Source organism: Stegodyphus dumicola, chromosome 2 (genome assembly GCF_044657685.1).
Source record: "Stegodyphus dumicola isolate Sdum_Otavi_A_Nest chromosome 2, ASM4465768v1".
Lineage (NCBI taxonomy): Eukaryota > Metazoa > Arthropoda > Arachnida > Araneae > Eresidae > Stegodyphus > Stegodyphus dumicola.
This window is the reverse complement of record NC_140769.1, coordinates 101,783,696-101,810,329: the sequence shown is the minus strand read 5'-3', so window position 1 is coordinate 101,810,329 and position 26,634 is coordinate 101,783,696. Positions and strand designations below refer to the sequence as shown.

General features: G+C 36.1%; 1 protein-coding gene across 1 annotated transcript in view; it reads left to right on the top strand.

Annotated features, from left to right (window-relative positions):
• Positions 1–26,634, top strand: part of LOC118187497 (neprilysin-2-like) — a 135,289-nt gene that overhangs the window by 35,433 nt on the left and 73,222 nt on the right. Inside the window, exons 5-6 of the mRNA XM_035357734.2 lie at positions 20,885–21,111; positions 23,372–23,521. Of these exons, the coding sequence (XP_035213625.1) occupies positions 20,885–21,111; positions 23,372–23,521 (377 nt within the window). The remainder of the gene's footprint in view (positions 1–20,884; positions 21,112–23,371; positions 23,522–26,634) is intronic.

Sequence of the window (26,634 nt, the reverse complement as noted above, 5' to 3'; positions counted from 1 at the left end):
ATAAGAAACTGAAAAGAGATACTAACGAACTACGAGGCTCTCTAAACGTAACTAACCTCACCACGTTTTACAATACCGTTGATACTTCAGCAAACTCTGAATATTACGTTGAAAGATTAACTATTTGCCTAGGCAAGCACACAAGCCGAAACGCGTGGTTCTTCAATTTCTGACTAACTACCTCCGCGCTCGTGAAGTAAGAAAAGCACACTTCGAACTCGTTTCCTTTCTATTTAACTCAGAATACTTCCGCTGATAATTTGAATCCTTGCGCGTTCTACTAAAAATTTACATAATCTGGCATTGGCAGTTCCAGGGGAAAGTAAGGCTTGACAGGAAAGATAGTTTAAACTTAAAATAAATGTTAGTTAAAATAAATATAAACCTTACATTTGCCGCTGCCAGAATTTGGAAAACTTGGAAGCAGGTCCTACAAACGACCTGTTGAAAGGTTTCTACAATTCTGAACTAACTTTTAAGAGCCTCGTTTACATAAAAAATCTTATCTCACAAAAGGTGTACTAAATTTCTGTAGATACTTATTTAAATCTCTCTTCTTACAGAAACTTTTCCTGGACTTCAGCAATCAATCTTGTTCTTTTCCTTCCAGCATCTGGAAGGAATAAGTATCAGTATCTTTCTAAATACATTATAATTTACACTTTCTTGACACTGAATACATTTTTGTTTTTAAACGATTTATTTTCCTTAGTTACTGCTTAATTCACATTCATTCAAGTATTCAAACATTAATTTAACTTTACCCTGGCTCTCCACCATGTGTGGTGTCAAAAGGGGAATATTCGTGTTTTAGTATTACAACACTTCCCCTAACCACCATGATTTGTTAGAATTCAACGACCAAATAGACACACCTTACTCGACATTCTACAACTCGATGAGCTACTTTAACATACTTAAAATTCAAGTGTAGGTGGAGAACCCTACAAAACACATTCATTCTAACTTCCCCCTCATTCATCTTTAGACATGCAGGCTTTCGCTCTAAAGCATGATTTTATCTACAGTTTAATACGTAAATTTGAATTCATTGCTTTTGAGCATTTACTTTTAGCATCTAAAATTTTATGCTTCTAGACTAAATTTTACTTTTACATAACTTTCAAGTATTTACGTATATTTACAAAATTCTAATACATATGATTTTTACAATTTACCATGCAATGAATAAGAGAAAATAAATTTTTACTTTACTCATTCTTCGCCAAACTGGCGGCAGTGAAACTAAAATTCTCATTAATACAAGAATACGAAGTTATTTTTATCTTCGGCCAAATTTTGGCTTTAACATAACAGAATTAGTCTTTCGACCAACAGAAACTGCTTGTTCTTAGATTTTATACTGAAAGAAAATAATACATTTGCCTTAGCTAAATAAGTAAAACAAAACGAAGTCTCAACCCAGACACATTGACTTTCGTCAAAACATAGAACTTCGTACTTACGCATAACATTTCGGAACAAAAGAAAAATTTTATAGAAGATTTTAAGTTATCTTTGAGTTTTCGATGATTGGAACTCCGTCATTCTTTTCTGGCAGAACTGTTCCCACGTTATAGGTTTCATGGACGTCAATCTTCTCCTTACTGACCTCCGAGTGTCGTCCACATTAGTTCTTTTGCGACCTCTGCATGCTGGCCTCTTGGCGTAGTAGTCGTCGGGTTGCTGTCTTTTTCGTTTTTAGCCTGGACGGCTGGTCTTGGCGTCCTCCGGTCTGGAGTCATTCTTGAATTTCTTCTGTTGTTGCTGTTTTTTCGTTCCTCCTGCTGTCTTTTTATTTTCCGGAACGGCGGCCTTGTTTGCACCTGACTCTCTGGCCCTGGGAGCGTTCTCCTTGATGTATAATTTCTACTGCGATACGTTGTAGGTGGTGTTTTCCTCTTTACCAAGGTTTCTTTATGCGGTGGCTTTGCATTCTTGTTTTTCTTTAATGCTGGAGACTGAAAGTTTTCGTTTATTCTTTTCGGTACCGTCGCCTGGGTTGTAAAAGGGCTAGGTCTCTCTTCAGTTCTCTGCTTCTTGGGTGGTGGAACGGGTGACGTTATTTCGGGACCTTATACTTCTTTTACGCTTGAGTCCTGCAAGAAACTTTTAAGGATTTCAAAATCATTTTGATTATAGTATTTTTTAACCTGGTCGGGAATTGCTTTACAGATTTCCCCTCTCTCGTTCTTAAGGTACAATACGACTATTTTGATTTCCTGAATTACATAGGGGCCGTCAAATTTTGGAGCTAACTTTACAGTAAAATTGTCTGGGGCACTTGATAAAGAAAATTTCCGCTTCAATACTTTATCCCCAACTTTAAAATCTGCTTAACGGTGTTTTCTATCGTAATATATTTTTTGCTTATTTCTTGCCGTATCCGAGCTTTTAAGCGCCTGGTCAATAAGTTTTTGCACATTTTCTGTTTAAATTCTTGCTCTCTTTGTTGCACAAAGAATAATTTATCTAAAGGCGTAATTAACTTTCGGCCTAAAAATAATTCTGCTGGGGTTTTTCCCGTAGTATCGTGATTTGCCGTTCTTAAAGCATAAGCTAACTGATTTATGTAGCCATCCCAGCGCTTGTGATGTGTGCTAACGTAACTGCGAAGTATTTTTACAATGTTTTTATTAACTCTTTCTGCTATGTTTGCCTGTGGTCTATACGGAACCATTTTGATATGGCGTATGCCAAGTCCACTGCATATGTTTTCAAATATTTGACTAAGGAATTGTTTACCGTTATCGCTAATGACTTTTATCGGTGCACCGTATTTTAAAATGTATCTGTGTAAGAATGCATCTGCGACTGTTTTGGCTGATGCGCGTTTAAGTGGAACAACTTCTGTCCATTTTGAAAAATGATCTACAATTAATAAAAAAAAACGATTTTTATTTAACTCGCTCTGGGGAAAGGACCAAGAAGATCTATGCCTAAAATTTCATTCGGAAATGTACCGCAAATGCTATTTAAGTACCCGGCCGGGCTGTAATTAATATCATTTATTAACTGACATTGATTGCAGGACCTGACATACGCAGTTACTATTTTGTATAATTGCGGGAAATATACTGCCTCGCGTACCATTTTTAAAATCTTTCTGACCTCTAAATGACCCGCTGTTTTCGCGTCGTGTAATTCCTTCAAAATGCTTAATCGAAGCGAGGCTGGGATGACTGGTTTGTACTCGAGATTTTCGTTTGTTGTTTTCGTATAAAATAATAAATTATCTATTATTTCATAGTTTTCTGCTCTATTTCTTATCGCATCTATATCTGTATGTTCAAAGCTTTCGGGGTCTTTCAAATATGCATAGATACTTCCAAATTCAGGATCAGCTTTCAGTTCAGCGATAATTGTATCTCTAGAATCTAAAATTTTTGAAGTCAACACAGCGCATTTAAGTTCATTTCCTTCATCGTCCAGTTTTATACGAGAAAGTGCGTCAGCTACATTGTTTTCCTTACCCGGTTTATATTTTATTATTAGATTATATTCTTGGAGTTTTAAAGCCCATCTTATTAACCTGGGCATTAGGTTTTTCCCCGAGTAAAGTCTACCAACAGCCGCATGATCCGAAAAGACTGTTACTGGCGCTTTGCCGAAATAAACTCGAAATTTGTGTAGAGCCATTAATACGGCTAATGTTTCTCTCTCTGTAGCTGTATAATTCCTTTGTGTTTGATTCAACGTTTTACTAAAAAATGCCAGAGGATGGTTATTTTGCATAAGAACCGCACCTACCGTATAGTCCTACGCATCTGCTGCAATTTCCAGGTTTTCGTCCCCCTCCGGGAATTTCAAAACAGGGGCATTGATGAGCGCTTCTTTTAATCTTTCAAATGCGGTATAAACTTCCGCTGTCCACGTGAATTTACTTTTCTTTCTTTTAATTACTAACAGGGGTTCAACAATATTAGCGAAATCTTTTATGAATGACCGATAATAAGAACATAACCCAAGGAAAGAAGAAAGTTTCTTGGCGGTGTTGGGAGGCGGAAAATTCTTGATTGCTTTTATTTTTGAATCTTGAGTTTCTATACCCTTTTGCGAAATTTTATAACCCAGATATTTAAGTTCTTTAGTTGCGAACTTGCATTTTGAGGCGTTAATTGTAAGATCGGCCTCTTTTAATAATTTAAAAACTTCTTCTAGATCTTTAATATGTTGTTCCAACGTACTACTCGTTATAATTATATCATGTAGATAGATTAAAGTCGATTTTACTAGGACAGGCTTTAGAACAATGTCCATAGCTCTCTGGAATGTTGATGGGGCCCCACACAACCCAAAGGGCATGCGTAAAAATGCATAAGTGCCCGATTTTGTTATAAACGCGGTTTTATGTATGTCTTCGGGTCTCATAGCTATTTGATAGTAGCCAGTCGTTAAGTCCAAAGTAGTCATGTATCTAGTAGATTTAATGTTTCTAATAATTTCCTCTATAAACCGGCAAAGGGTAAACTGGGAATTTAGTAATACTATTCAGTTTTCTGTAATTGATAGCAAACCTCCAAGCCCTTTTATCCGAAGGAGAAAACTCGTTCTTTTTCCTACATAGTATGACTGGACTCGCGTACTCACTATTTATAGGCGTTATTATTTTGTTCTTTAACATTTCCTGAATCTGTTCTTCGATGCTTAGGTCTTTTTGTTTATCATAACGATACGGTTTAGTCCTACAAGGTTTTTCGGCGGTTAACTGTATCTGATGCGTAACTATTTGACAGCTACCAGGCCTTTCTGAAAACAAGTTTGAAAAATTACTCACCACTTGCTGGATGGCTTGACTTTCATGGTCATTGAAATGGCTAAGGTCAACTTGCGGTTGTTCCAAAGGTTCCACCACGCTCTGGTCCATCTCCAGCACAATAGAACTGTCCTGAAAATTCAATTTGGCCCTCGCGGCCCTTAAAAACTCCATACCTAAAATAAGAGGATTTTGCAAATGTTTACTACAAAAATTAATACTTTGAGGCTTTTACCTGTATGTTTAATGATAATTTCCCGATGCAGTAACAGGTTTTTCCTTGCGCCGCTATAATTTCTGTGTTTTTGTTTTTAAATAATCGTAACCTATAAAAATTCTTTTTGAAGAATGTTTCGCTCATAAAATTACCTTCTGCTCCTGTATCGATGAGGGCTTCTACTGGTACATCGCCAACCAGGACTTGTATAATTGGTAGATGTGAGTTCTTTACGATGACCGTATTTAAGTGTCTTTTTGAGAGTTTTTTTAAAACTTCAGGGGTCTGGACCCTGGCTTTCACAGGTCCCTCTACTCGTTTAAAGCTTTCCTTTCAAGTTCTGCCTTCTGGGTACGCGGACGTTTGTTTTCAAATTTCCTTATTGGGCCTTGACCTTCGAGGTTCGATGAGTTAGCTTGATAGCTCTTTCCCCCATAAGAGCGGTTTGCATTTCTGGTCTGCTCATTTGAAGATTGCCTTCGGTTACTTTGAGAATACGATGCCCCTCTAGCTTTTTCCGCTATTCTGCGATTTTGAAACTTCACCGCCAATTCGAAGAGCTCCTGCAATGTGCTTGGGTTTCTAATTTAGAAGTAGTCTTTAACAGCAGGTAACAATCTTGGTAAGATTATTTCAATAATCTCCGCGTCGGGTTTCTTCCCATACAGCATATCCGTCAGTTTAATTTTTCGCAGAATAAAGTCCGTCAACTCTTCTATATTCCGTTGATAGAAACTATATAGTTCGGCTTCTAGCTTTGCTCGATCTTTCACTATGGGGAAGGCCTTTAATAACGATTTTTTGAAATTTTCAAATGTATATGTCTGGCCTCCAAATTCCCCTAATAAAAATTTGCCTATATTCTTCCACCATAGCGCGGCCTGTCCTCTGAGTGCGGATGTGGCGATGGCAACTTTTTGTCTTTCAGGCACAGGGTAGAGCTGAAAGTGATTTTCTAGGCTTTCTAGAAATCTCGCCACCGAATTTTTTCCGTCGAAATTGACGTTTGGCTTGATTGACGCTCTCAAAGTCTGGACCAGGTATCCAAATCCTTCCAATTGGCTTCTCATTTCTTGGTGTTGTCCAGCGGTTTCCATCCGATTTTCGGCCATTTCAGTTCGACAAGTGTTCGGGCGCCAATGTAGAGTTGCGCGCCTCCAACCTGCACGCAACAAAGTGGTGACTGCTGAAACTGGATATTAGACAGAGTCTTGAGAAGGGTTTAATTCCCTTTTTATTCAACTTTAGAAATTACAAATGCGTGCTCTTGACGCTCACAAACTACGCCGACCCTGCGGTAAAATAAAAATAAGAAACTGAAAAGAGATACTAACAAGTCACTAACTACGAGGCTCTCTAAACGTAACTAACCTCACCGCGTTTTACAATACCGCTGATACTTCAGTAAACTCTGAATATTACGTTGAAAGTTTAGCAATTTGCCTAGGCAAGTACACAAGCCGAAACGCGTGGTTCTTCAATTTCTGACTAACTACCTCCGCGCTCGTGAAGTAAGAAAAGCACACTTCGAACTCGTTTCCTTTATATTTAACTCAGAATACTTCCGCTGATAATTTGAATCCTTGCGCGTTCTACTAAAAATTTACATACTCTGGCATTGGCAGTTCCAGGGGAAAGTAAAGCTTGACAGGAAAGATAGTTTAAACTTAAAATAAATGTTAGTTAAAATAAACATAAACCCTACAAAGTAGTTCATAGTTCGTGGTATGAGAAAAGTTACGGTTGTCTCAATAAATGGATATATTTAAGTATTTTTTCTAAAGGCACTCCTGTATAGTATGAGGGTGAGAGTGGATATTCTTATTGTTGCCTTTTATGAACTTAGAGGATTATTTGGGGTTGTAAGCTATGGATGACACAGGTCCAGGCTTGGCGGTGTAAGAAATCAATAATATTTTTGATGTTTTGGAAAACTTTACGGTGCTTAATAATGAATCTTCTAAATTCTATTCCAGTGTCGGTGGGATGGCGAATGTGATAGGTTGACGTAAGCGGACACTGAAACATGTAATGTTCAGGGTCTCCGCATTTCCCGCATATGCATCTATCCGACGTAGTCATATTGCGATCATAAAAATACTTGGGTAAGGGACCGTGACCCGAGATGTACTGGGTGAGGAAGTAGGTTGAAATTGTGGTATTTTCATCAGCCTTGGGTAGTAGTTCGAATGTACGTCGTCCTTGTGGTCCTTGTTCCCATTGACGTTGCCACTTTTCATTCGCCATTTGTTTTAGTTTGTGTTTTAATGCTGATTTAGGCCATGTTATATGAATTTGACATCCTGTTTGTTCTAGAGTTGTCTGTTTTGCTAGATAATCGGCCCTTTCATTGCCTTCACAGGCGTTGTGCCCTCTGGTTCATGACAGGACAAATTTCTTATTACTTGTGCTTATGATGTCTTGAATTTGCCGGGCTATAGGAGAATTTGTGTGCTGTTGTTTGATGGCATGTATGGAAGACTGACTGTCGGTGATTACGTGGATGGTATCTGTATTTAAGTCATTAAGTTGCACAATGCTGTTTAGTATGGCTATGAGCTCTGCTTGATATACGCTGTTTTGCGGCCGAAGATAACCTTGCCATTCGGAGTGGAGGCCTGGTTTTGTTTTTATGGTAACTCCGCTTCCTACCTTATTTTCGATTTTTGAGCCATCCATGTATGCAGTAAAATCAGTTCATGGAGGTGGCTTGTCGAGGTTGCAATGGAGATTGTGAAGACCCAGAACGGGATGTCTGTTATATTTCGATACATCGGGAACACCCCTGCAGTCGTGTCATTACGGACAGTCAGTCAGCCCTGCATGCTGTCCTCAATCCCGCCCACAGCTCCCCAATCATAGAGGGTATACAGGAAAACTTACGTCGAAACCAAAAAATGAGAATAACATTGGAATGGACGAGAGCTCATGTCGGAAACTCCGGCAATGAGACAGCTGATAGATTAGCTAAGGAAGCCGCCCAGAACATGGAGGCCGCACAGATAGAAATACCGCAGCCAGTGTCCTACCTCAAACGGAAATTGAGAGATGCAGCTCACTTACTATGGCAGACGGCGTGGGACAATGCGGACACCGGCCGCCGAGCCCATGCACTGCTGCCCAAAGTAGACTCTGAATTCATAATGACACAGCCGCAAATGGTATACTATATTACAGGGCATGGGCCCTTTCCTGCTTACTTTGCGAGATTTGGAATATCAAACTCAGAACAATGCAGCTGCGGTGAATTGGGCACAGCAGAACACTATTTGTATCAGTGCCCGCTTACAGAAGGAATGCACTTTCCGTACCCGCAGAACAACGAGCAGGCCTTTAGAAGGTTCCTAATTAAGCACAAGTATCACAGCAAGGCTATAGTAAAGATCATAAAAAAGCTAATGGACATGGGCACTGAAATATGCCAAGTGTAACCCATTAATGAATATCTAACATGAAATGGTCTGTGCAAAACGCACCCAGCAAAGACAATATTCGCCTACACTGAGAGCAATACCTCAAGGTATGAGAATCTCACCGGAAAAAAAAATTAAGTAATAATCTCAGATATTCAGCAGCATAACTTCGGGTAAAACTATGCACATGCTAGCACACTGACAGCCAACAAAAGCATTTCCCATGCCCATTTGTCTGTAACAAGCATACCAACGTGTCATGTATTTAATTGTAATTTGTAATATCATACTCATGTGTCAGCTACAAGTATCTAAATGTATTATGTAATTTGTACTCTCATAAGCATGTGACTGTTAACAAGCATTGAAATGTATTATGTACAAAAATGTAAGGTGCACACACACACAGGTATGTAATTTGTAATATCTGTACACAGGCCTGCACCAATTCGGAAATTGTATGTTACAAGCAAATATATTTCAGCCCAGTTCGGCCATGTACTACTTAACTATTTGGTTATTCAATGAATACTGGACCTGGGCAGTAAGAATGAGCGTCAACCCGGTGGCATTAGATTCGTAGAACTGCCAACCGGACGGTCCAGGCGTTGGGTTTGGGCGCGCGGTGCGAGCCACCCATGAGGCATCACGGGTCATACTCAAGATAAGGGCGGGCGTGACACTATGCTAATTAACTTAATAGTAAAGGGGTGGTGGTCACGTCCTCCGTCACTTGTCACTTGTTATATTTCGATGGCTTTTCTTCATATACAAAATTCATGTACAAAAATTATGTCATGATATTGTTCTGAAATGCCTTGTATTAAATTATCGGTGGCTATCTTTGAACGCTGAGGGTTGATATGCAGAGCTTTAATTCCATTTTGACGATTAGACTGACGGAGGAGTGCAGTGGGATGGTTTTCTATGATATTAACGTTGCTTGGAGGTTGACTACTCATTGTATTGCGTTCTGCCTTTTATTCTTAAAACTTCTTCTTTGTAGGATGCGCAATAGTTGACATAAGTGGGATGGTCACATGAGTATTTGGTGCCGAAATGCTTATTGTTTATTTCACAGTTTATGCAGTTAGGGCTATTAGATTTACATTCGCTTTCCTGGTGTTTGCTACCGCAGAAAGCGCAGTGTGGATGATAGGTGCAATCCTTAGAGCGGTGGCTAAACGCTTGACAGTGATAACATCTGTGAGCACCTATAAATTCTGTAATTGAACTGGTGTGCCAGTCAAAGTGGACGGTTCGTAAGTTCATACATTTATGGAATGAAACAGTTTTACATTCCACAATCCATTTGATTGTGTTGTATTTGTCCTTAAGCTTAAACAGAGGCTTAAAATCGGAGATGTTGCTGTTCGTAGCTTTTGCAAGTGTGGTACTTGCTGCTTCAGCTGTTGTATTCGGCGGCAGTCGGTGGATGGTGCACTTAGGGGTTCTTAGCTTTGGTACCTTGGTATGGATTAGATCAGTTGCGTTTTCCGTCTGTTTCAGGAGGCTGTCTAGCTTAGCTACATCATCCTGTGATGTGCAATGTACTGCAAGTCCACCTTGCTTTATCGGTACTATCTTTTTTATCTGAGTTTGGATGTTTTCGATCGGGAAAATCTCTTGCAGTTTTTTTTTTTTTTTGTAATTTTGACACACTTCTGGAGTCTTTTGGATAGATGAGAAGGACTGGCTCTTTTTTTTTCTTTTGCCTCAGAACTTGTGCGTAGGTTTCTTTGATGCTGGGTGCTTCATAGTTATCACAATTGGTAGCGTCCTTTGGAATTTCAGGCTGTGGATGATTTGAGCAGCACTGTGAGTTGTTTGCTGTTGCATCAGCGGTGCAGGGCTGTTGTTCGCAGGATTTGACGATTTCGGAAGTTTCATTTGCTTTGTTGCTGGTTAGTTTATAGAGCGCTGATAATAGAGAGATTAGCTCTTTCCGGATAGCATTGGGTATTACATATCTGAGGCTGTAACGTGAGTTTGCGATCTCTATGCAGCGAGAGTAGATGTCAGAGGCAGATATAGGCACTGACATGTGCGAGTTTGCTGAATGGGATGCTACTTCCGATAGTATGTTGGATGTGTTTGGGATGGGGGGATAAGTGCCTTCAGTGTAGTCACTGGGTTTGTGTGTGTGCGATGTAGTGGATGGCATAATTATACAGTTGCAAAACAATTGGATACTGGCATACAATATAATACAGTGAGCAAACAAAAGTAAATAAAGTACTAAAATAAAAAGATCTCTTGTTATCTAGCAAAATGAAAATTACTAGATTGTCGCAGATAAGCGATGCTAACTGGATAACAGATTTACCCCATGCTAGGGGCATAATTGTGAATGCAGAAAAATAATGTAATTAAAAAAAATAGAATGATAAGTGAACACTATAAATATTAAAATTAAAGCAACACTGTTAACAGGTAAGTTTAGTTAAACACCACCACCAACAACAGCAACAACAACAAAAAAAAGTACTGTACAAACTGCTAATGCTGGCAGTACACTAGACTGGTATAAAGTTTAAAACTTACTGAATATAAGTAAATTATAACTTAAGTACGTGATGAATGAGGACAACTACTGAGGAGTTTGAAAGCTACAGATGAGGTGGCAAGAGGAATGAAAAAATAATGAGCTTAATTATCTAAGTAGTTAAATATGTTAGTGGGAGTTGAGATAGAGGAGGAAGAAAGGGTAAGGGATTGGTGTAGAGTTGTTAGCGCATTCGAGGGATCAGAAATTAGAGAAATTGAGATTATATAATGCAATAAATTAGAATTATATTAGCCGTATGCAGTAAGCTGGCGAATTATTGATTATACACTGCAGAAAGTTAAAATTATATTAACATGTAAAGCACAGTAAATGAGAATTGTAATACAAAAATAATGCAGGAGATTAAAGTTATGTTAAGTGAAGTGCACAAAAGTGGATAATCATAAACAGTATACAACGCAATAAATTTTTTTTTTTAATTACAATTCCTAGAAAGCACAATAAACGAGAATTATTGATTGAAGAATTGATATTATTACTCGGAAAGCATAGTATTTCAGAACTAAAATGATTAAACAAAGCAGAAAATTAAGATTAATATATCCGAGAAAGAACTAATAGTTGAAGAAATGCTACGCTAGAATAAGTCACTCATGCTACACTGGTGCGACACTGAAAGAATATACCGATGTGTTACCGGGGAAAGAACTAAGTCCTGGATGTAAACAGTAGCGCATGAGAAAATAGTTCTTGCAAAGTCCTTTAGATGGCAGTGCAGAGTTGACTTCCATGGTAACTCCCAAGTGACCTTAGAGGGTAAGGGAATGTAGAGGGGGCTGGATAATGGACGTTGTAGAGTTCTCAAGGACGAACAGGGGGCTTAGGCATGGGGAAAATGAATTCCAAATTCGTAATTAAACAATAATGCTTTATAAAAATAGAACTATTGGAACTACAAAGATGAGATGCACATCAAAATAAAGGTAATAAGGAGGCCTACCTTGCTACTACTGTATCTCTTCAATATTCCCAAAGGATGGTGAGATATTAACGTAAGTATCCTAGAAATATGCGCGCTTCGACACTTAAAAAACACGAAATATTATCACACACAATGACACTACAGCTTTCAAACTTGTAACATGCGCGGGCGGAAAGTATCAGCTATCCTATGGTACTTCGATTGTGGCTGGATGAACAGATGGAACCGAGCTATCGGTTTTATAAAAACGCTGCTAAATAGCACTTCGCTGATATTGGTACTTCCTTGCTCTGTTATCAATGGCGATCGCTTAGACAATGGAGTAGAATCTTTAAAAGATCATTACTCTGTATATATTAGACAAAATAGCATGAAATCAACATCAAATTCAAGCTCTTGGAAAGACCTTTTCGCTGATATAAGAATAGTGCGCTATTGCACTAAATGACGACCAAACGTATTAACAGTTTCTTCAAGCTGTTCTTCGGTTTCAAAAATATTAGCAATTTCTTAAGGGTTGTTCTTCGGTTTCAATATTTGCGATTTGTTCGCCAGGCAAAAAAGACGATGCTATGTCTCTTCTTGGTTTAATGCCAAACATAGCTTCATAAGGAGTAATCAATTCCGGTGAGGAGAGATGTGTTTGAAAAATAAAAACAATTGTCTTCTCGTTTACTCGCAATTAATGCATTTAAATTTTCAATTAAACGTTCACGATTTACTGCAGTATCCATTCAACATAAATTAGGGTATTGGATAAAAAGAATAAGAAAACGTTGCGCGTACCATCAAACCTAGCATAAATTGACAAACAGTGTTCCAGAGTATAACAAATACATCCTACATAACTTCAATCGCAGCAGAGCAAAGGATTTGGTGACAGGCAGTAGCCCCTCTGTTGAACTCGACTTCTCTTTTCGACCTCCACCACAGTATATCTGTGATTGTCTACATACACCGGTGATGGTCCGAATGTACAAGAATATAACCAAATATTCGGTCTTTTATCGACGTATTTGGTATGTGTTGACATTCACCTGTGAATGTCGATATTCTCCAATTTCGGTCTTTCACAGTAACATCATTACGTAATAATCGAATTCTTCAGAGAAGAAAATATAACACTAGTAAATATTTATGAATACATTGGTCTAGGGTGATACCGAATCTTCCTATGATACCATCAGAAGGTGGAATGTAATGTTTAGACAGGAAATAACGTTACTCAAAGATGATCCCAAACCAGACTACAGTATGAATGCGAATAATGAATAAATATGTAGTAAACTCGTATATGATTCAAAGTACTCAAATAGTAGTTTCTCAGATTTAGAGAAATGGATATAAATCTAGAATCAGCAAAAATGTCCTGAGGTGAAAGGGGAATTTTAGAGGTCTGTGCCAGATGAATACCCGGAATGTTGGTACCAAAAATGAAGAACATCTGGTCAGATTCAATCAAGGTTCAGACTTGGTGCGTGAAGGTGGTGCCCCTCGCTCATTATGTTTTGATTTCCTTGATTTGTTTGTGTTTTAGTCTATGTGTTATATGCTTAATCAGATAGCCCGGCTCAGTAAAAGTAGGCGGCCAGTGGAACTCTGACTCGATATCCGGTTACGATCACCTGCAGTGCTGATCACAACCAAGTATTAATGAGACTCCTTTGCAAATGCTTAATTTTTCTTCTCTGTTCCCCTTTCTAGTAATTTCGTTCTCCTGATGAGGAGGGACCTTTAGCTGCCCTCGAAATCGATTGTCTTAATATATATACGCTAAATACAAGGTTGTTATTGCGATTTTGATCTGGTCAGATGTTCTTGAGAATTTCTCTTAATGATAAGCGCTTATAAAAAATTATTTATGACCAACAAAGGAAGATGAAATAATGTAACTCAGAAAGCATACAAAAGAGCATGATGTAAAAACACACTATACATCCTCGCCGCATATCATTTGGACGATTGTTTGACGGAAATTAGGAATTTAAAAATCTACCATGATGATTTTGAATACCATTTTTGGAGAGGAAAAGGACAATTCTTCATTTCTTACATTTCACATAATACCACCATAATGGATATTTGTTATGATAATTTGTTGACTATTTCCGACTAAGCTGTAGAGATAAAACGCCTTGACAAATCAACAAAAACAAAAAACAAAAAAAAATACTGTTTTTACTTGGCAATATAAAATCAAAGCTCAAATTCCCAGGCTACTATTCAGCACAATTTCAGCTTGTTTTTTTCCACTATCATCAGACCTGGTTCTTAAAGACCTTTTTCCTCTTTTTATTTCAAAACATGAAGCTGCATATGCATGCTTAGTTCACGTTATGACGATGAGGATTTGAAGAGTATTGTTACTAGAACGTGATAGATTGAAGGACCAGAAACGGATAGCAGGCCTTGACAAAGCATTCTTTAATTCTGCCATAATCCCGCTCATAAATTATCCCTGTATTATGGGCATTGAATCAAGGGGAACTATATAAGAAATTTGAAAAATAATTTTAGACAGGCTCAAAGGATATTGAAGGCTCTCGCAAGCAAATTATAAATTACTAGTAATGAATTAAATGGAAAATACATAAACCGAATCTTTATTAAGAAAGCAAAAAGAGGATACTTCTATCTTTTTTTTAATTTTAAAATTTCCTTTCTATTTTACATGTGTAGTGTAAGACACGTAGCTTGTGTTCTACACAAAAAGCAGTATATTCTAAGAGCGTAGCAATTATTCTTTGCTTCCTTGTGCGAAGTAAAGAAAGTATTGTAATCTTGAAAATTTTTGGGTATCATATTACATGGGAAATATCTATTTTGACCGTTCCCGAATCCATTTGGACGATTTTTGTGAGACATCTGTATGTACGCACAGAATAAACCACTCATTTTACCCAAAAAAGATTGTGAAATGGATTCGAAAGGCATTTTTTTCGGGACTTCTGTACTTACGTATGTAGTATTTTTCTCGCATTACTCAAATACAATTAGATTAGAAGGGTAGGATTTTGTACATGGGAGTGCTATACCATCTAGTTGTGCAGCTCTCTCTTTTATTGTAATGGCCAGTACCAAACGTATATGTGTACATATATATATAAATCCATACCCTTGGCTCGAGTTAAAAGTTCTTACCGGGCCTTTATTTTCGCAATCGTTAGTCTTAGTTATATACTTTCAATTACGAAAGTGTTTTAAATGATGAAAATAATCATGTTTTGTAGATGTCAAACTTTAAAAAAAATTAATTTTCGCAAATAACGAAATATAATATTAAATGCTGTCGTTGCTATGCTTATTTCTAGGAAACTTTGATACTCGTTATGAGAAAATAAAGTTATATGAAGTTTGATTCCTGTACGACAAAAAGTAACCGGGATATTTAATTTCAAAATTTGCAATTTTCGATATCGTTTTCAAATTGCCTTGAGGGATCGGCTCTTGAGCTTATAATAATTCGAAAAAATGCGTATGGCAATCAAATAGGAAGGAACCTTTATTGTATGAGCGTCGAGATGAGTATTTGTATGTGTTTGGGCAGTTGAAGTCATTAAATGGGGTTGCCTAGATTAAGGGAACCACAGCAGCTGGTGTGTCCTGTGCTTTATTTAGTAGCCCTTACAATAGATGAAACGCATAATTATAAAGTTCCTCGTCCGCGAAAACGTGAAACCAGCCTAAATTTACAGCAGACGGCATGCCCAATTATAGAAAGCTACTCTTTCATGGTCAAGAGTAAAGGTTTGGTGCAACAAGTTCAAGCAAGGCCGTGAACGTGTTGCGAATCAAGGTCATCTCCATCGTCCTCGCAACAGTGCGACTAATGGAAACATTGACGTGTTCGTGAGCTTATCGAACAGTTCAACGACGCACAGTGCTTCAAATTTCGGAAGAATTTGTTGTTAGCTAAGGAAGTGTCCAATCAGTCATCACAAAGCAGTTGGACTTCAGAAAAATCTCATTTTATTAGATTTCAGTCGTTGGTTTTCAATGATGATCAAAAAGCTGCATCAGTTGGCAATTCTCAGTTGTTTCAAACTCGTTCTGAAGAAGGAGAGGAACCTTTTCCACATAAAGGTTTCACTTGTGACGAGACATGGGTGCATCATTAACCACCCAGTTAAAGCGTGAAAGCATGGAGTGAAGAAGGAAAGACGAAGGAAATCTGTGAAAGCCAAAACTTCATTGTCGCGGGAAAGTGTTGGCCATGGTTTTTTTAGACTGGAAGGAGATCCTACTGGTGGATTTCTTACACTTATGCAATCTGCTATTACGGTCTCTTTGATCAAGTTATGTAAAAGACAAGGTTGTCCCGTCCGAGAGCTGTTGATCCTCTATGACAAAGCTAGACCCCACACAGCAGATGAAATGCAGCAGAAACTGGTGGAAATGAACTGGAAAGCCTTTGATCATCCATCACCATAATCAGCCCAGACTTATCACCATGAAAATTTTGCATGTTTGGACCCCTCAAAGAAGCATTTGGAGGCAAGCGATTAGAGACCAAAGATCAAGTCGGCAGCTGCTTAGATACCCGTCCAACTTCAATCTAAGTGAATGGAATGAAAACATTACCAAAACTTGAGCAAAATGTATCATAAAAGGAGGGTATTATTTAGAAAAAGTAATTTTTAAAAATGTAGATGTTTCCTATAAAATAAATTTTGTTTAAACAAAAGGCTGTTTTATATTTGATTCGCTCTCGTATGTTTAAATGAAGTGCAGCAAAAAATGTGGATAATTTAATAGGCTGCACGAAGAAGTCGTGTGATATCCATATCAGATTTTTTAATTCAAACGGTTGTTGATTCACAGTTAAATGTACTAAATATATTAGCACTAGCATAACATGCCTTTGAAATTTGAATTAAGTAGCAATCCATCCTCAGATGCATAGCAGACAACTGTAGTGGGACACAGTCTTAGACAGACTTACTACCATTCAATTTCAGAATGAAAAAAGTAATGGTAAAATGTTGTGTTGGATGGAATTTCTTCGAATATCCTATTTGAACTCGGATTTCATTTATATAGAAATTTAAATGCTGTTATGGACTGACTCATCAGATCCTTAGAAGCTTAGCGCAAGAGGTTGCAATAACGAGTGGAAACGAAAATATGTGAAGGGAGATATGTGTTATAAGTCTGATCTTTGTCTACCAGATCTTCCTAAAATTTACTATTACGTCAATTTCTTCAAAGATTGCATATGAATATTCTATATCTCAGCTACTCAAACTGTCATAATTTTAGATTTAAAAAGAATCTTTATAAGCTTAGAAGCTACATAAGGCAAAGGAGCAGGACCCAGGCAGCCGGTACCAGACCTGTTGTGTTTAGGGAGAGGCTTTGTCTGTTTGTTTCCGATCACCAGGCAGCTTGTTCTTCTTGTATGCCATTTATTCTTCTGTGCGAGAGATTTCTACCTTCTGCTTTTAAGGATACTTTTCAACCGAAAGATAGTTTAATTAATTTTAATTTGTAATTTATATAAATGCATCAGTTACAATTAGATGTTTTTTGTTTCTAAATGAGCTAAAATATTTTTATGAAAATGCTGTACAGATCTACGCAGATATAATAAAGACTTATTTAAGATGATATATCTTTTTAAACATAGTTGTTTAATGTAACACTTTATGCAATATTTGTTGATCTAAAACAACCAGAAATAATAGAATTCTTTTCTCATAAAGTTTCAGTTTTCTTATTAATGGAGATCACTTAATAATCTAATTGGGTTCTTGTTCAGATTTAATGGAAGTGTCTTACCGATTAATAGTATTGACAACATTACATTGAGAAAAACAGGCGTAGAATATGCTCCTATGATTAGCACAACAAAATTTTATGAGAAGATATTAGTTCCACAGCCATAAGGCAAAAAGCAATTAACTTTGTTGGATGCATTTATGCAGATTAAAATTATCCATTAATCTGATTAAACTTACCTGTTAAAAGCAGAAGATGTATGGATATGGAGAAATGGGGTGGACACCCAAACACCCTCACGCATAAAAATAAATTAAATATAATAAGAACAAACTCACTGGCGACCAGTCTCTTAGAGTAAACGCCAGGGTCCGGCGCTAAGCACAATACTGCTGGTGCCTTGGTTTGGTTTATTTGATTACGGCAAAGCATTTAGGGCTACTGCCTAAGGGGAGTGGAAGACATTCTACTTGAAAACGAAAACGCCCATGCAGTTCGTTCACCGAGATTCGAACCCCGGATCGAACTATCAGTGTTCAGAAACTTTTCTACTTGGGCGAAGGTACTTCGCTAAGCGTAATGGATCCCTATGGTTTACACAGCCTTATATGCTGACAAGGTTTCGTTTAAAATTGAAACTTTTGATAGTTTGTATTGTTGAGATGTAGTATATCAGTATGCCAATTTTGAAATGGTAATTAGAGTAATAGTGAAGGTTTTACGAACATTTGGGAAACCAAAGATGAAATCTAATTTGGAATATAAAACTTTCAAGTTAAATATGTTTACTAAATGGCAACATTTCCATACACAGGTCATCTAAATGTTTTCTAGAAAAAAATATTTTTCTCTCTACGCTAAGGAGTTTTCTTTTAGATGAATATTAGAGACGTCAAATGTACCTGAGAGAAATCTAGTAGTGTACAGTTTGTGTAATGAATTCATGATATGTAATGAATGACAGAAATTCCCTACACAAGCTGCAATGAGTAATTAAAGAATACATAATTCATAATATTTCATAAGCTGAGCTGCAATTCATGCTGCACCCCTCTGTTCACAGCTCGTCTAAGGCAGACCTTTTTACTCACGAGACAGAATTCAGAGCTAAATACGCCCCCAAACATATTTTGTATATACTGAGTAAGATTTTTTATATATAATAAGCGGTTTTGTTCTTTTTGAAGTAATACTATTTACAGCCATCTATTCCTCGATCTATTTACTGGAAATCCCCAAATTTGGTAGGAGGACTGATCATGACAAGGGAAAAAATATTCATAGAAAACAAAATATCTCCGAATGTCGCCGATAGGGAGAAATTTGGCACTGTTGTAGTCTACACCCCTGAAACTTCCCATGAAAAGCAGGTAAAATTTTGAAAATACGGGTTGCTCGGCTACTTAAAGAATAGCAGCATCATTAATTCAGTCTGTAAAGCTAGGGAGAACATAACGAAGATATTCCGAATGTTAGCTGGGTCAGTAAGCCAGCTCTTGCTTTCACAGCTGTAGTCTGCGCAGCTGAAAATTCTCATGAAACGCATGTAAAATTTGAAAATATGGATGGTCGGTTGTGCAAACGATAGCATTAATTCAGTCTATAATAGGGGTGAAATAACGAAGACATTTCGAATGTTAGTTGAGTTCAGTAGGTCGATGCTCGTTACTTCTGTGGTTGTTTTATACCCAACAGTCGAACGCAGTCTCGCTATTCGTGAGTTTAAGAACTCGTATAACAAGCTACATAAAAGCCCGGTATCAATTGGTGCTTTGAAAGGCACGATTCAAGTTTGAAGGAACATGATCCTTATCAGTTCTGTTTAGTAGAAGGCGCAAACCGGTGTCAGAACAGACAGTTACTGATATTGCAACTGCAATCGTTGACGGCACCCATGGAATCATAGAGAGACAATTGGGGTGGGGGATTTGAATCTTTCGACCGTATGGAGAACCTTGCGGAACGTTCTTCACTTCCACCCATGCAAAATAAGCTGAGTACACTAATTAGAACAAAACGATTATAATAAACGACTGGTATTTGCTCTGACATTTCTTACCAGAATGAAAAAAAACGATGCTTATCCTGAAATATTCTTTGGGGTAATCAGGCCCATTTTCACCTAAACGGAACAGTTAGTAATCACAGTTCTCCAATTTAGGCTTACGCACATCCTCACGTACTTGAGGAAATTCTATTACATTCATCAAAAGTCACTGTTTATTGTGGCTTCACAACAGATTTCATCACCAACCCATTATTTTCCGAGAACATTACTATAACATTACCAAAGATCTGTACCGTTACCACTCAAACATATAACAGCATGCTGACTAGTTTTGTCATTCCACAACTTCGGAGGAAGTTGCTCTATCAGATAACCTTTTTTATAGGATCGAGCCCTATCGTATGGTGATCTATCGTTACAGCGGCGGTTGCGCATGCATTTACAGAAGAAAAGTTCGTAAGTCGTTTTCTTCCACCTGCATGGCGCTTTGCTCCCAGGATTTAATCCAATGTGGCATTTTCCTGTGGAAAATGTGGGGTTATTTGTATCCAAGGTCTATCTTGGTTGGATCTCGACCGTAACGTGCAACATGTCATGGCTTGTACTGCTTGTGATATGTTGCGTTCAACCATCGAGAATATAGCATACAGGATGAATGTATCATCCACGAAAATATGGTCACATTATGAGCCTTTGCCGAGGAAATGCGTGCTTTTGTTGAATAAAATGCAACGGTGCACTGAAATATCATCCTTCCGAGTGTACTGTAACCCTTTGACGTAGTTCATTTTCTGCATCAAAGCAGTATTGCACTGAAATTTCTTCTTTACTCTTCATTTGTCTAATTCTTATCTGTTAAGATTACTGAAGCAATACATTACCCCCTATAGGCGACTTTAGGGATGTTGATTTTTACGGAAACTTTTTAAACCGTGTACAAAATTTGGTGGCATTGCTACTGTTAGATCGAGCTTCAGAAGCTCCTGAATTGTGGCAGTTTAAAAACAAACACGCTCTATATAAAAAATATGCACATAATAATTTTCTAAAATGTTTATAAAACTGAAGCAATGAACTTATAGACCTTTATGTAAGATGAAGAGAAAATAAATAAATACTTGTACTTTAAATCATTTCGGAAGGAAGAAAGCATAATTCCCCGCTTTTGTAATTGATGTTGCATAATAAATAAATTAGGAATTAAATATTATAACTATAAATTTACATCAAGACTAGTATTTATGTTTAATCTGTTTTGCTCACAACCTTTTCTATCGGCAGAAGACAAATCACAATGGGAGAGAGATTATGAGGACGGTAAGTCTCTGAAGCGTATCCTGGAAGATTTAGGAGGTTGGCCGGCAGTAGAAGGAGGAAATTGGAGTCAATCTGCTTTCAACTGGATGGACACTCTCGTTAAATTCCGTAAGATAGGCTACGGTCACAATGTCATAATGAAATTGACAGTCGAAGAAGATCCTGAGAACAGGACGGCTAATATATTAAAGGTGAATGTATACATCATGTCAAACTGGTATAAACTTTCGATTGGTTCCTGTCAATATTGCGATTGGTGTGTCAAAAGTGTAATAGCAATGACATATGCTTCGATCTAAATATTAGTAAAATATTTTGAACGAAGAATTTAAAATGAATAATTATAATGAATATATAGTATGAAACATTTAGAATATTTAAGTAATATATATATATATATATATATATATTTAGTGAAAGACACAACCTACAACATAAGGCTCGATTTGACTTATCTGTGGTGAGAAAACTGGATTAAGTAGAAAGGCAAATCTAAATTTATTGATGAGACCATAAAAGCGAATTTAAAACGTTTTTGAGTATATCTCAGGGTAAGAAAATTATAGAAATCATAATTTATTTATTTATTTTAAATCTAAGATACAGATATGCCAGGAGTCTAAGAGTCACTTTATATCGCAGTTGCTTCCTCAGTATCTATTCAAAGATTTTTAAACATATGTTCCTTTTTTATAATAAATTGCTTCGCAGATGTGATCACGCGATAAAGAATATGAAAACTAGAAATTTTGAGTCGAGAGACCAAGCTCCTAACAACATATTTTTAATGCTACCTAAAAGCAATTTATAGAAATAATTACTTGTATTCATTGAATTATTTTGTTCTCATAAATAAAAAAATTATCCTCCAAGAGAAAAAGATAATAAAAGCATGCATTTGGTAGCAGGAATTTTACAAAAAGCGTGTTGCTGCAAAAGTGAGCAATTTAGTATTCAGAAATCGGGAACGATGGTCATTCGCAAACAGCTTGGACTTATTTATTTATGTAAGTTAAATTACTTATTTATTTATTTTTAAGTGAACTCAGGACAGCACTGTAATTTAAATTATGTGTTACATACCCTGTGTCTACGAAAGTCCTTACTGAGCAGTGTTTCCTCTAAATTTTTTCTATTTTCTATTGGCATGCAACTTTGTTTTGATCTGTACAATTTCTTTATTTTTAAGAATTATTTGTGAGGCTTTTATATTAAAATTAATTCTATTTTAGTAAAATCCATTATTTTCAAAAAATATCCATATTTTAAAAAAGGATTAATTATAAAAATTAGTATATTAATATCGAAATTAACATATATAAACATAATAAAAAATTTTACTCAGACTATAATGCTCAGACTTATAAAAAAATAAATAAATGATACTTTTATACAATTCTATATTAAATCTTTTCACTTTTATTAACCCCAAAGTGCTTTGGCCAGAATGGTGGTGGTGTGGTGGTGTATTTAATTATGGCAAAGCACACTAGGGCTATCTGCCTAAGAGGAGGGATGGATGCCTTTCGTGGAGGACTTTCCAAGGGAAACTGGCTCGTATACACGTTACACATGGGGAAAACCACGAAAACACCCATGCAGCCAGCCCGTTCGCGGGATTCGAACCTCGGACCGAATTACCAGTGTTCAGCGGCTTTACCGCTCGGCCGCTGGTGGGCCTTGGCCAGAATGGATTATTAGTGTCGAAACAGGATTTGATCGTGTATCACTTTAAATGTTCGAATCACTTTTCAAATTGTTGCAGGGAAATATTATCACCTTGTATTACTTTTAAAGAAATTAAGTAATGAAGAATATCCAAAAATATACAATGTATATGTTTCCTGCAGTGTAACGTAGTCGCTCACTCGAACATATGGGCGGCACCTGGATTTTTAAATCTCGAATTTTATATTTCATATTTTGCAAAACTTTCATGAATTTTTAACGCTTGTTTTTAAGTATTCTTTTATTTTGCTATTCAACTGAATTTTATGTGGCATAGATGCATGCTATTTATTTAATAAATTTAATACACAAAACATAAAAATTAAAAAAATTGCAAGCTATCTCAGTGACAAAACTGTACACTGATAAACTGAGAAAGAGAAAAAAAGTAGAAAAATGTGTGCCAACACTTAACACTTCATCGAGAATTCTAAACACACGGTGTTTTTAATTTTTTTTAATTCTGCTGTTGAATTGTATACGACATAAGTGGGAAAAAGTGATGTTTAATAACAAAGCTAAAAAGAAAGAAAGAAATGGGTTAACAGGAGTGAGTGCACCAGTGGCAAACTGCGAGATCAGAGAAAAACCTTAACAAATGCTTTTCGGCGACTGTTTAAATCAGAGCAATTTCAGAATCTTCTTTATAAAAATTGCATTTATTGCACTTAGATCATTTAATTTGCATGTATTTACTTATTTATTTATTTTTCATTTCTAAAGCTGGAACCTTCCTTAGGAATAGATGTTAGGGATGCGAGATCCTTCATTCAGAAAAACTTGAAGTTGATGGAAGCAGTAACTGAAGCTTTCAATTTCCCATCCAACGATGAACTTGAAAAATCGCTGTATTTAGCAGTTCAGCTTGCCCGAGTAAGTGCAAGAATGTTCTTAATTTTCTTCTTCAATGCATTTACACTTGTAATGTTATACATTTCTTGTTTATCTAGAACCGAGGTTCTAGTTTTAAAATAGCGCTAGTGATCATTTCGATTGCTGGTAAATTTTGGATCTTAACTAATGCCAAATTCTTGTAATCACATGAATGTTTTGAAAACTTACATAGATATATACACCACGTAAAATTTTAGCTAAGAAGTAGACTTCAGCATGAGTGTAGAGATGTCTATATCTAAAACAATGGCAACGGTCAATTTCACATTTCTTTCGATTTATGTTATGAATAAACATTTATTCTTATGCAATGGATTTATACTTTATAAGTGATCTTTATAATGGAAGAAACAAAGCATGTATTCATTAAATCAACTTCCGAGACAATAGCGACGAGAGTCTTTCAATTTGAAGTAATATGCGGATCTGCTATAAAACTTTAAAGGTTTGACTTTTTTATTTTCTGTTTATTTTAGTGATTCAGATGCGAGGCAACAAAATTAAGCAAGAGACTTCTGCAGACTTACTGAATTATCATTTCCATTTACCAAGTAATGAAAATATTGTAAACGGAAAATTTTGGGGTATTATGTCTCAACGGAAATATCCGTTTAACCCTTCGCAATTCGTTTTCTTTTCCCGTGACATTTGTACATGTGGACATAATAAAGGACTCTTTTTTGAAAAATATATTAAAATATGGATTCAAAATGGAGTTTCTCATGACGTCTGTACGTCCGTACGTATGTATCTAGCGTAACTCAAAAACGATTAGCAGTAGAGCGTTGAGATGGTGTATATGGAACTGCTATTATTCTAGTTGTACATCTCCCTTTTATTGAAATCGTCAATACCAAAAATATCAATATGTGTACTCAACTCCCTTACCCGGCTTAAAGTTCTTTCTAATGAAATCTATCTTTAAATCATTTAGTGCCGCCTCCTGGATCATGTACTTATATTTCAGAATGTTTAATACTTATTATGAAAAAGTAAAAATTCAAGAAGTTTCACGCCAAATGACAAAATTTGTTTGAGATGTTTAATTTCGAAATTTGCAGGTTCTGATGTCATTTTCAACTTTTGTTGAATTAAGTTAGAATAATTCGAGGAAATAAGTTCAGAACAGCCAAAAACGTGCCTAATTTAACAGGTCGTATGAAGAAGTCACATAGTATCCACATCAGATTTATATTTATGTCAATATTCATTAGCGTTTGGTCTCTGGTCTTAAAACGAATCAATAAGCTAATATTGATCGCAGTATAATTCGGTTGCGAAGAATGTACTGATCTATTCTTAAATCGATTAACATTAAAGGCAGTTGAAATTATAATTTCCTAAAGGATTAAAATCAGCTACGGTGCAGTTGGTATCTTACCAGTTGCCGAATGGTTATGACAGCAGAATACAGGTAGTTCCCTCTTATTCCGAACTTAGCCGAACTAGCTGGCTGCATCAGTGTTTTTTCGTTGTTTTCCGCATCTGAACGTGAATACGAGTTTTCCTCAGCAAGTTTTCGCGCAGGCATACCTTCTCTTAGACAGATAACACTCTTATGCTTTGCCATATTCAAATACTAATATAATCTAACCTAACCTAATGGAGCTGTCAGCATAATAATTTAGCCATTAACCATTTAAAATGTAATTCATTAATAATTTGAATTACAATGAATAACTGAGTTACAATGTAATTCCCATTACAGTGTCAATGAATTAATTGAATTTATAAACACAGTGCAACTAAGCTTACCATTATAATGCAATTGGAGGTAAAATTAATTACAGTGATATAATTAAAAACCTAGCATTTACAATTAGTTCAGGAGCAATGTAATTGTAATCAAAGTTAATTAAATAATTTTAATGCAAATGTAGTTTAACGATTTGTAATTACGATTACTTTATAACTACAATATAATTGTAACTGAAGTTACAATTTTATCGTAAGTGTATTAAATGCTATTAAAAAGCAATTATAATTACATTTATTAACATTTACTTTTTAATACACCTTGAAGGAGGCTCAATGTTTTACCTACTGCATAAAATATAAATCACGGAAATACTGTCTGTATGAATCAATCAGATTAAAAAGTAAAAAATAATATTTATATGAACTACATCTATTGCTTTTTAATAGTTTAATTTGTTTATCAATAGCAGGCAGATTATATATGAAGAATTAATTACCAGAAGCCTCAAATTAAATCCACTACAAACTAATTTGCATTCTGATGAGGAATACTGGAAGAAGAAAGCAAGGATCGAAAACATAATTACTAGTTAGTTTAAAACAAGTTAAAAAAATTAGTTAATTCCTATTTAGGTCAACAAAGGAAAATTTTATTTTAGTTATTTTTTATTAACATTATTAACATTTTTTCGTTTCTAATTTATGAAGCCGATGGGGGTCTATTATTTCTTCATTAGTGTCTTTTTTATTTTTTCTCTTATTTTGAAACGTGTAAAGTGTGTTTTTCCTTTAGATTTTGAATTCGGCAGAAACGCAGATTCACAGGCTAGCATAGCAATGTTAGTGAATTAGTTCTGTTGCTACCACGGCTTTTGATATAAATTCGCACTCCTTATTATTAGGAATTGACTTTAATATGTGAAAAGCTTTAAAAATGTATTTGAACTTTAGTGGATAAATAAAAAGTATTTTATTAACGATTGAAAGTTTGAACAAAATATAGGGAGAGTGTGAGCTAATAGTAGGAATTTAAAAAGAAACAACTAAGTTTAATAGTTAAATATCTATGTCAGTAATCATATGTTATACTGTTAAATATCTATAAGCTAATCAATGTAAAACACTGTAAATAATGTCTCGATAACCAATGTTTAAATCAATTTATATCTGGAGCCTGTCCCTTTTCGACCTGCAGAGGATGTTGGTACATTACAACGATTAAAAGAAAGCAAATGTTTGGAATAAAATTTCTGGCAACAGCCTATTATTTGAAATGCGAAATATCGTAATTAATTTTCTTTCAAAACGTCCCATGTAAACAAGTTATGGATTGAAGGATGCTTTTCTGCGCTTTTCATAAAAACATATTCCTAGTCCATGATTAAAAAAACTTT